Source organism: Dipodomys merriami, unplaced genomic scaffold (assembly GCF_024711535.1).
Source record: "Dipodomys merriami isolate MVZ:Mamm:240054 unplaced genomic scaffold, mDipMer1.0.p SCAF_129, whole genome shotgun sequence".
Taxonomy (NCBI): Eukaryota; Metazoa; Chordata; class Mammalia; order Rodentia; family Heteromyidae; genus Dipodomys; species Dipodomys merriami.
Genome location: NW_027202593.1, coordinates 2248242 through 2260857, shown reverse-complemented (window position 1 = coordinate 2260857; position 12616 = coordinate 2248242). Strand labels below are relative to the sequence as shown.

The 12616-nt window shown below is 43.2% G+C and overlaps 1 protein-coding gene across 1 annotated transcript; it reads right to left on the bottom strand.

Annotated features, from left to right (window-relative positions):
* LOC138824407 (olfactory receptor 8G50-like) lies at positions 1-930 on the bottom strand. Its single transcript, XM_070018252.1, has one exon. The coding sequence runs from the start codon at positions 922-924 to the stop codon at positions 1-3; it is 924 nt and encodes a 307-aa protein (XP_069874353.1). The 5' UTR covers positions 925-930.
* Positions 931-12616: the final 11686 nt, after the last annotated feature.

Sequence of the window (12616 nt, the reverse complement as noted above, 5' to 3'; positions counted from 1 at the left end):
CTACTTTTTCCCCAGGAATTTCTTTAGAGCAATTTTGACATCCTTGTTCCTCAGGCTGTAGATCAAGGGGTTCAGCATGGGGATAATGATGGTGTAAAACACAGAGGACACCTTCCCTGGGTTCCTGGAGCTGACTGAGGATGGCTGCAGGTACATGAAGGCTAGAGTGCCGAAGAAGACAGCCACAGCGGAGATGTGGGAGCTGCAAGTGCTGAAGGCCTTGGACCTGCCCTGGGTGGAGCGAATGCGGAGGATGCTGGCGATGATGAAGATGTAGGAGCCCAGGATGGTGAGGCTGGGGACGATGATATTAAATGCACTGAAGCACAGGACCACTACCTCATTGACAAACGTGCTGGAGCAGGAGAGCTCCAGTAATGGGAAAAGGTCACAGAAGTAATGGTTTATTACATCTGCCTGGCAGAAATTCAGTCTTAGCATGAAGACTGTGTGGGCCGTGGCACCAATCAACCCCACGCTGTACACACCAGCCACCATCCAGGAGCAGACTCCACGGGACATGGTGGCATTGTAGAGCAAGGGCTTACAGATGGCCACGTAGCGGTCGTAGGCCATGGCAGACAGCATGTGGCACTCGGCTATTGCAAAAACACACAAGAAGTAGAGCTGAGCCATGCATTCAGGATAGGAGATGGTGTTCTCTGTCACAAAGCTCGCCAGCATTTTGGGGGTGATGACAGTGGACTGGCCCACATCAATGAAGGAGAGACTGCTGAGGAGATAGTACATGGGGTTGTGCAGGTGAGAACTGAGCGCGATCAGCGCGATCATGCCCAGGTTCCCCAGCACCGTGAGCACGTAGATCCCCAGGAAGAGGAGAAAGAGGGGCAGCCAGAGCCCTGGCTTCTCCGTTAGCCCCGCCAGGGTGAACTCAGTCACTGCGGAGTGGTTTCCTGGGGCCATTTCCTTTGATAATTGTATGTAAGGAAAGAAGAACGTTTATGAGGCACTTATTGTCCTGAATGGTAATGAAATGTGAAATGTCACTGAAGCCTTTTAGTCCACTTCTCGCTACTCCTAAATCTTATTTATTTCAGCAATCAAAGACCTTGAGATCCTGCCAGCATGGTCTCTCATATAAAGAGAACTTGATTTGTGACCTGTTTAGGAAGAGCTACCATTATTTGTATCTAGTCCCTTCAACCCCACATTCAACTCCAGGATCATCTGAGTGAGTACACTGGGCACTTTGCCTTCATTCTAGTATTCTCTCCTAGGTCAAGCAAACTGATTTTGTAGTAAAATAATAACATCCACAAGATACCCACGGTCAGTCTCACACTTAGTGCTGAAACATATAGGCTATGTTGCAATACTTAATATTATGTCTATTAAATTCTAAACCATGCACTAATGTGTTGTAACTAAAAGCACTATCTGTGCCTTCAGAAATGACTTGTCCAATATTTCTACACCCATTTACTGTCCCCCACCTCATCTCTGCAGGTGATGATTGCTGTATTTTCCATCTCTGGACTTGTTGTACATACCTCATTCATCTCTGTTTGTGCTGAGAGAGACAAGGGATTCCGAGATTTAAAGTCTAGGGTTCAGGCTCACTTCTCCGTCTTCCTGGGACTTCGCGTAGGGGTATTTTCCTCTCCTTTGCTCAGAAGGCAAAACTGACATGGAGTTGGGTCACTCATCCTGCTCCCTCATGAAGTGGGTGCTCACCTCTGCCCGCCCCTCTGCACACGTAGGCTGATGTGATGGCGTTCTACGCAGGACAGGCGATGAGAGACTAGGTGGGAACAGAGGGCAGTAATGAAATCTCAGGAGAATCTTTTCCCAAAACAATTAGAACTTCACACTTCCCCACTGGTTCTCAAGGGCTGATAATAGTGCTGCTCCTGTGCATGCCTTCCTGTTAGATTGTATGTTAAAAACATGCAAACATGAGAGGCAATATGAAGTCCAATGATACACCACTTTTAAAAGTCAGCATTTCTGGGTTTTTTTTTTTACAAGGCGGATGCTAAAGAAATAAAGAAACGACTATCATCAATTTCTGTAGAGTTACGTGGGTATTCTCTCTGGTGCACTGAGCACCATCACCCATCCTCCAGGGCAGGGCTGCATGTCCTGACCTTTGACCTGACTAGGGAGTCATGGGGCTCCTGTGGTCTCCCTCTAAAGAAACATAACCTCAATCTACCCAAGTTCAAACCCATCATCCAGACTGGAGCTATTCAGTAACATACATGACCAGCATCCCCCAAATCACTGCAAACTAGAAAGATCTAGAGCATTCTGACAGCTTAGTGGAAGGTGAGATCTGTGCTGATAGGTCACAGGCCCATGTCTTCATGAAAGTCGCAAGATCACACTTCAACACCTTAGAAAAGAAGAAAGTGCATGGGACAGTGAATACCTGGGCCAGAACCTATGCTATGGTCCACGGAAGAATTGTTGAAGGCCCTGCAGGGGAGGGAGGTCCACCACAGTGACTCCTACACGTGGTCCTTCCAGGTAAGAGGAATCGGGTGTATGCCGGAGCGTACACTCAGCATATGGAGTGTGTGCTGGGGCAGGCGGGCCATTCTGGTGGAACGAAGTATGAGTGAGAGGTGAATAAGAGGTGAAGTTAGGCGCCAGGGCTTCGGTAAATGAAATTATTCTGTACCTTGAAAGGTGGGATACTTTAGACATGAACTTTTTTTAACCTTTCTTGTCTGTTCTTATTTTTCAGCTTTTTGGGATTTAAGTAATGCACAATAAACTCCAAATGTTTAATGTGTACTATTTGGTAAGTTTTGATATATATACATAAGTTTTGATATATGCAGATAAATATAATTCTGTCAACTCTCTCAAGGAAATACGTGTATGTGAGTACATTTAACCTAAGATGTACAGCACATGTATAGAAATTATCCTACACAAATAAAATGTGTCACCATCTCCCCCCAGGGACTGAGAAACTCCAATTTTTTTCCTTTTTTATTGTGAAAATACTGTACAGAGGGGTTACGATTACATGAGCAAGATCATGAGTACATTTCTTATCAAGCATTGTAACCTCCTCCTTTGTTTCCCCTTGAAACTTCATTTTATGATACAGTATTTTGGCAAATGTACTTCACTTCAAGGTCTGTGGCCTGGAAACGGCAATGTCTTTACATCCACCAGGGGGCGGTAGAGCACAATCTGCAGAGCGCAGCCAGTAATGTGGAGACTGGATGACAGATGACAGCATGACGGTGACCCAATGCTCTGTCCCAAGGGAACACAAGAAGGGTTTGGACGCAGTCGTGTGGTTCTGCTTATGATAACTTTGGAAACTAAAGATGTCAGATGGTCACTGACCTACATTGCCATGACAACTAGGAAGCCAACAGTGGCTGCTGGAATATATGCAGTATGTCTGAACAGAACACCTGGCTTAGGGCTCCTGACTTAACACCAGATGTAGCCCCTCAGGTGAGCCTGGATGGCTGTAAATGTAAGCTAAAGGGAAGAGGGCCACCACCGGTGCCATCTTCCCACTGGGACATGGCAATGAGCGATCAGAAGCCAGGGGTGATTTGGAGAGGCAGAGAAGAGCCTGTGGGCTCATTCTCAAGAAGAAGGTAAGGCGGACTCGCCATTCCCACTCAAGCTCGTTTCCAGCGCTGAAGGCTTGCACGGAGAGCGTGAGCATTTGCTGCAGGTCACCCGTGGGGTCACTGTGGCCAGCATGCAGCTGTCCTTTTGCATTTCGCATTCCTTTATAGTGAGGAAGAGACCTGGCTCCATGCTGCCTGCAGACCATGCCCAGTGCCGCTTCCTCCTCTCACATTACGGGAACACGAAGCTCCAAAACCGAGGAGAGTAGATCCTGTTGCCGGCGCATCTATCAAAGGGAAATTCCACATTCCCTGGCTCTTAGGGTTGCTAGGAATCAAAACATAAATCAACCCTCACAACCAGGACTTGCAAATTTAGTATAAATCTCAGTTTTAAATATGCTACCTAAAACCTACCACATCCTGTATACTTGCCATTTCTGTATGCCTAACTACAAATTGTGCCTAATTGCAAATCGAACTTGGTATAATATTGTGGAGGACTGCTGTTCTCTAAAATGAGGTGCTCCCTTCCACCATCTTGAATGCAGGTGTGGACTAGTTACCAGTACCATCTTTATCTCCAATGACAACATAGCTATAATGGTTGACCAGAGTTTCGGAGTGGTCTCCAAACCTTCCTTGTGTCTTGTTGGAATAGAACATCAGCTTCTTTCCACGTTGAGTGCCTTTACAATTTTGTTCCTTCATATAAATCTCTGTGTGGATGTGCCAGCTATTTAATTGAGTTAGAAAAATCTTTGCCATCTCATTTCCTTTGCAGTCATGCTCTTGTTTCAGCCTGCTACTTGTTATTAAGACCTGTTACCCACAAAGGGATTGCAAGCCAGGCAAGGTGCCACACACCTGTAATCCAGCACGGTAGAGGTGGTAGCAAGTAGTCTCGTGCATTTTGGGTTTGAAGGTGAAATGCCCTCCCCAGGGTGAAGGGCTAAGCACTTCGTCTGGCAGCTGTAGACCAACTGAATGGTTTGGGCCATTGATGGTGTGGGGACGATTGAACCCAAAGCTTTGTGCTCGCTGGGAAACTGCTTTACCATGAGCATGCCCCTGGCTCTGTCTTTTCTTCTTTACCTGATAAATAAAGATGGACATCAGACTTGGCTCTAGTGGCTTATTGGGCTTTGTTGGTTTTTATATTCTGTTCTTAGCATTGAAAGATTGCCTTTTTCCAGTGGTCTACAATGTTCACTTCTCTGAACAGCAAATCCTCATGAATGTTTTAGCTGGTTTGTCATCACTCTGAGCCTTCTTCAAGCCCCTGGTCCACTGATTTCCCATCAGTAAATTACAGTCCCTGGAAGTAGTTGAGGTTCTGTTTTACAACACTGGAAATCTCTCCCTGAGTGTGTTGTCCTGACAAGCTCCACATGTTGCTATAACAACAGACGTCTTCCTCCAAATGGATTTTTGCAGAACAAGACAAAATTTCCATTGAAAATCTGCAAGTTTTCTTTTTTTGGGGGTGGGGGGGTCCAGTCATGGGGCCTGAACTCTGGGCCTGGGCACTGTCCCTCGGCTCTTCAGCTCAAGGCTAGCGCTCTACCACTTGAGCCACAGCACCACTTCTGGCTTTTTTCTTTTTGCTTACGTGGTGCTGAGGAATCGAACCCAGGGCCTCAGGCATGCAAGACAAGCACTCTACCACTGAGCCACCTTCCCAGCCCCTCTGCAAGTTTTCTTTAAGTAAACTTAAAAGATAAATATATTTCATAACAATGAAGTAGGGGCCAAAATGCGAAACCAAAAATGAAGCAGCTACATGTAGATTTTTAGGTTGAACTGTAACCAAATATTGTGGCTTCATATTATTATTTTATAGTGTACTTTTTTTCATTGTTGATGGTTTGAACTTTAATAAAAGATAAATATATTTATCTGTGGCTGCCCCTACACCAGACCTCAGTGTACATCTTTTCTAAGCCACTCAAATTGCCTCTCTTGATTGCTAGACTCGACTCTAGCAGAACATGCTTCCATGTGAAGCATTTTGCTCAAGACAGCTCAAAATAATACTAATAAGATAGGTATGCCAAAACGTCTAAAAGAAACCCCTTTGTACAACTACTTAAGGATATTAATAATAATTTTTCTTTTTTTTTTTTAGGTTCAGGACTGGCACTTGAACTCAGTACCTGCAGCTGCTTTTGCTTTCTGGCTAGCTCTCTGCCAATGAAGCCACGCCTCCAACTCCAGTTTTTAAAAAGTATTCAAGTAAGTCTAAATGTTGGATAGAGAAAGCCGTGAACAGGATGCAACTGTTTGATAAGTGGACACATTTACTCAGATTATAGTTAAGTTTTAACCAGAATCCATAGGTCCCTTAATGGAAGATCACTGTGTATACCCATTTCTCTGATAGACTGGACACTGATGGTAAAATATTAGTCTCTGAGCATAACCTATGCAAAGTCCCAAGTTATTTGTGAGTGTATCTCTTTAATATGTGGACCCGAGAGCAGATCGCTGTTCATATCTACTGCAACTTCACCAACCTCACAGGCTTCTAAATGAAACCAACTGGTCAATATTGAAGAGTTTCACAAAGCACAAATACCCTCAAGAGGGCATGTCAGAAAATATCCCCGTGATCATGATTAGAACCGGAGCACACAGTGTTGTTGAGATCTCTCTGTCCTGAATCAGGAAATGCACGGTACCGAATCAGATTTGCTTTCTGATAGTGTAACTGATCTCTTTTGCTCATTATTCCATTCTGCTCCTTACTTCTGTCCTTGCTCATGTGAGCTTTTGGATTAAAGGCTGTAGTCTCACAGTGATGAGGGAGGGCCTGCCAATAAAGGAAAAGTAGACTTAGATGATATTCCTTTAAATCAGTCCCTTGTATAACCATACAGATGTGTTGCTGGCCTCTTTTTAAAAATCATATAATTGGATGACATTTGGGATGACCTAGGCATGGAAATAATCAACAATCTGCAGAGCAACCAAGGATACAGAGAAGGACAGAGGATGAGAAAAGTGGACAGCAAACAGCATGAGATCGTGTGATGGGATTCAGGAGGAAAGAACCTTTATCATTATTTATTTGGAAGATGCTGGAAGGAGTTGTTTCAGCCAGATAACAGAGAAGAATGAGGAAGTGAGGATCCTGACCACTGACTGCTGGGGTAAGATCCTATAAAGAGTCTCGGGGATACAGTCACCGGGTCTGAGATCAGATGGCTGAGGTTTCCGGCACCTTCCGGTGTCATGAGCCTCATGAGCGTGAGCATCCACCTCATCCTGCCGATTCTGAGACTTCCCACTCAAAACACACAGCGCCTCTATCTGATTATCTGTGGCCGTTACGAGTTGGAGTTGGGAGCATGTTTTAAGAGGAACGCTGCGTCTTCTTGCAGCTTACCCCTTCGGCCGTCTGAGGCCCTGACTCCAAGCCTCTGGGTATTGGCTTGCACAGGAACTTTATCACACTTAGCTTCATTTTGGAAAAGCAATAACTTGTGATTCATAAAACTCTGAATGAAAGTAACAAAGCATGACCTTATTTATTCATGTTTGCAAAAAAAATGTATAAGAGATACTATTTGATAAGTTATAGAACAAAGAAACTAGACTCCTGGTGTGCTCCGCTCCCAGACCCGGCAACAAACAGAACCTGCAGGACCTCATCATGTGACGGTTAGAGGTAAAATATGCATCAAAAATAATCGCCCTTGTTATGTTTGATGGACTTTGGAAATTATTTGATCGATGTGTTTTTATTCCTCAGCCGCATTTTCACTGGCCTTGCTGCTCACAATCTCATTTCACGAGACCCTGTGAACTCGGTCTGGTCTGTGGCTGACTCACGGGTCCTAGGAGACGGGTCTCCAAGGCAACCGAATGCAGAGCCCAAGGAGAGCACAGGCAGGGCCAGCGAAGGACCCCCCTAAGCCTGACTTTCCTTCTCTTTGGGTCTTGACAGCAGAGCCTATGTCCTCAGCCTGGGTGAAACCAGCGGTGTACAAACCTACTACATCCTTCCCCATGCTGAGCGTCATACAGATTCCATAAAGTCCTATCATGTAATAAAAGCGTGATGTCTCACTTATCAGTGAGGACAGGCCCTGAGAAATGTGTCATTAGGTGATTTTGTCATTGTGTCAAGAGTACCACGGCATATGTTTATACAAATTACCTGCATGGTTTACATCAGTTCCTCCATGAGACCTCTTGATATAATTTAAAAACAGAGTACACATGAGATGATAAAGCTGCTATTGATTTAACAATATAGTTTTTTGTTTTTTGTTTTTGTCGGTCGGGGGTTCTGAACTCTGGGCCTGGGCGCTGTCCCTCAGCTCTTTATCAAGGCTAGCACTCGACCACTTGAGCCACAGCGCTACTTCCACCTCTTTCTGCTTATGTGGTGCTGAGGAATCGAACCCAGGGCCTCATGCATATGAGGCAAGCATTCTACCACTGAGCCACCTTCCCAGCCCCTAACAATATAGTTTTAAATTAAACCTTCTTATTTCATAGGCAGAAGCACCCCCTGAATATAACAATAAAATCTATAGCATAAAACCAAATGCAGTAACATGCACCTGTAATCCTAGTTACTCAGGAGGCTGAGATCTGAAGATTGCAGTCCTATGCCAGCCTGGGCAAGAAAGTCCATGAGACTCTTATCTCCAAATACCACCAAAAGATTGGAAGTGGAATTGTGGTTCAAGTGATAGAGCACCAGCCTTGAGGGGGAAAAGCTAAGGAACAATGCCCAAACCCTGAGTTCAAGCCCCAGTACTTTCATAATACAAAAAATGAAACAAAGCAAACAAACAAAATAAACCTCTGTGGTATAGTGAATACACAAACCAGTCACCTAAGGATCCACTGCTACAACCCAGTACCTCATGCTGAGCTGTTCTTACAGATAACTGGAAGTGTAGTAGGTTTGTTTATACCCACATTACCACAAACACGTGAGCGCATGTGTCTCTCTCATGTTGAAAGGGCTACAAAGCAACTGAGCATCAGGACCTCTCCAGTTCTGTAATGATCTTAAGAGAGCACCTTGCATTCGTGGTCCAGTATTGGAAGCACCATTGCTTGGTGCACAGCTGAACAGAGTATATGTATTTTATAATAAAGAGCTGCACCATATCTAACAAATATGCTATTCTTATAAACAAAATCAAATTGGGAAAAGAAAACTGTTGGCATTTTTCTTGTTTTCTTGTCACTCTTGTGCCTTAGCCTCTCATGGATTCTTTTTTTTTTTTTGTCCCTAATTCCTCAATTTTTTTATTCTTCTAAGTTTTCCACTACTTTCATATCCCCTCAACTGATAAAACTTTATTTAAATGTCTGCTACACTAGGCCTGTCTCAACATTTACAGGTAGAACTTGCTTCTCTTATTTGACCCATTTTATATTTTAACTACGTTCATTTTGTGATGGGTGATGCATAATTTGTTTCATAATTAATAGTTCTTTCTGGTTCATTTTTTATTCTCTGAAATTCTTTGTTAGATAGCATGAAACATTTGCTCAATTAATGCAACAAGTTAATTAAAATAGATAGAATCTACTTAGATCTGGGATCCAGACTCCAAATTTTGTACCTTAATTTATATCAATATAAATTGCATTAATTATATTAATTTAATTGCAATGAAATTATAGTTAGGAACTATTTACAGTGGTCATTTCAGAGTTCTAGTTCTAAGCTCAAAGTTTCTTTTATACTGATTAAGAACTAGGAATAAGGAATAATTTCCATTGTACTTCTGCTGGCTTTTGGGGTGATCTGACCTAAATGTGTTTCTTGAGTTTGACCACAGTTGGATTCCAAGTGGCTTGGCATAGTTCTATAAATAACAAAGTTGGCAGTGGCTGAGGGCCAGCTGTGCAAAGATATCATCTACCAGGAGATGGGCAGCTTGATACTGCAAATAGCTAACACCGTTCAACTATGCCCAGGCTCCTGGGCTGGAGTGAGAGGGGAGAATTAAAGATGGAAGTGGTAAGCAAAGATCCACAGAAGTGCCCAGTGCCTCTCCCTGGAAAGCTTCAATCTATGTGGTAGATAAGCTCCAAATTGCTGCAGAATCTTGTTCCAGAACACATAAGATTAATAGATTTAAATACATTTCCTTGACAGAACTATACTTTTTTCTTATTTCTTTCTGTGTTTTTTTATGAATATTGCTTGCCCTGTTGATTCATTGCACATAAAATAATTGCTTTACATGACATTGACAATCCTATACATCCCTATCTACTTACATCTAAAAGGACATAAGCATTTATTGCTCTGAGCCCACCCCCTTTTTTTGTGGTCCTGGGACTAAAATTCAGCACCTAGGGTTAAAATTCAGGCATTGTCCCCTGAGCTTTTTTTCCTCAAAGCTAGGTGTCTACCATTTGAGCCACAGCCATTACTCTGCTTTGGCATAGATTTTTCATTCATTTTGCACCCTAAAGGATTTCTACTGTGTTTTGCTAGAACAATAGAGTCCAATATATTGTGTCTTGTTCAAATAATTGTTATTCTCAGCGATTATATTATGCATAAGCCAGTATGAGCATATGCGCATCTTTTCATATATTTAAATTATATATTCCTTTGTGCCATGAAAATACCTAGGAGTATAAACTGCATGTAGCCAGGGATTCAGAACAGGAGAGCTGGGTGTGGGATATCGCATGTCTCAGCCTTGTGGCTGATGGAAAGAACCAGCAAGTCTCCGGTTCATTCAAACCATGAGGGTCGTCATGGTTGGTAAGTTAAGCCTTCTGCATTCCATCCTGAAATTCACCAAGTCTCCAATTGCTCACGCAGGCCCTGTGGCTCGGGTTTTAATTCTTGTTCTTCGCCATGTGCTGGGCAAAGCCACTTCTGAACCCTGAAATATGATCGCCAGCTGCCAGTGGCATTGCTGCACGGTGAGCGCATCCTGCACACAGCACAGAGCTGCGGGAGCCAAGGCCTTCCCAAGGCTCCGTGTCCACCTTTGTAATTCCCCATTACCACTACCAATTGCATTGTAACTGGTGAGTGCGATTTTTATCACTAGCTCGGATATGAAGAGACATAGGGAGGCTGGGAAGTACGAGCGTTTTAGGAAGAATCAACTTCAGTAAAGCTGTCCACAGCAGGCAAACGGGCAGAGCCTCAGGCTCCTGTGAGGTCACATTCATGGTTAGCTTTCCCTGAGCTGCAATTGCAGAGAGAGCCATGAGGCATAAACACTTGAATAAACTTTTTTTTTTTTTTGCATTGCTCAGGCCAATTTTCCCTGTCTTATTAACCGACGCTGCCCCTTGACACAACCCACAAATAAGGACCAAAAATGAGAGGGAAAAAAATTCAAAGTTGTAATGAGCTTGAGAGGTATCTCGCAGGAGTGATACCACTGAGATTAATTAATGTGAAAAGTTTTCTTCTCTGTGAATCCCTGTGGGAGCTATGGCAAGTTGATGTAAGTGGTTCGCATTTTTGTAAATATGTTTCTTATTAAGATCCTTCCATTATCTAATTTAAGAAAGAAGCACTATTAGCTGAGTTTCAACAAATGATGATGATTGGGCTTGGGAATAGCAGGACCACGTGATTAGTTTTGAACAAGTTGCCTAATCCAATTTTCCCATCTGTAAGATAGAGATAATATCAATTAGTCTGCGCTTCCTAGTCTTATTATGAGAGTTAAGTAGATGAAACTACAAAGGACTAAACACAGTACTCAACTCATGTCAAATACTACAAATCTTAGCTGATCACAACAAAACTTTTATATTCTCTTGGTATCTCAAAGATGGCCTGGTGGTTAGCCTTACTGTTTCCTCTTCTATCTGCAGTTATAATTTGAGTCTGAGTTTGTGCATCTAACTGAAACCCTCTCCAATCGAATATGACCTTTAATCTTATAACTATGCTATTGTTGACAAGTTCTTAACGTCCAGTGGTTATTACAAGTTAGGAAGGTTGTCACTACTGATGTTTCCTGAGAATGTCAGTCAGTTTAAAACAGGCTCATGTTCTGTACTATTTTTCTTACCTTGTCATTATATTTTTGCCTACAATTTGTTATTTGTAGCTAAAGCCCAAATACACATTGAATTGACATGAACTCTGTAATTATGATACTTCTATCATGTGTTAGGGCTCAGCAGCTCATGAGCCTTATGTTAAAGAGAACTGAGGACTAGAATTCTACTGTGTGAATGTAAGTGAACCCAGAAAGCATTATATATTCAAATGCTGTAGTCTATACAACACTGGCTCTATTGGTTCATTTTTATGTGTTAACTTGGTTTGGCAACAGAATGTCCAGATACTTGGGCAAATCTTACTCTGAGCATTTGTGCAGGTGTGCACAATGACAGTAACGTTTCAGTCACTACACAAAGTAGAGCTTGCCCTGCCTCTGTGGGCGGCTCCCCTCCCCCCCTCCATCAGTGGAAGGCCTGGCACAAAGACGCTAAGTGGACAAGAACTCAGTGGTCTGACTGATAGCAGGACAGCCCGCCCTTAGACTAGAATGTGTACCCCTGGCTTGTCTGCTTCTCAGGCTTTCACAGTCAGGCAGAGTTACACTGAATTTACACCAGCAGCTCCACTGGCCAGCTCCAAATCTTGGCATTTCTTAGCCTCCAAATCTGTTAACCAGTTTCTGATAACACACACACACACACTCACACACACACACACACACACACACTCACACACACACACACACACACACACTCACACACACACACACACACACACACTCACACACATATACACACATACACACACAGAGACAGACACAAAGTCTTCAACTTATGATAGTTTTACTTTTGATTTATTTATTTAGTTTTTTACTTTCAAGTGGTACGAATGCTGTATGTGCACTAAAAATTGTACTTTCCACTTTGAACCTTGACCTCTTCCTCCATGGACTATATGCAGTGTCACCATCTTGCAGTGTTGGGCAGTGGTGGAGAACCTCAGCTCCATCATCTGCACCAGATCCACAGGATAGACAACCAGTGTGACCAGCTGTTTACTACTGTGTGGCCAAGTGACGGTGACAGGT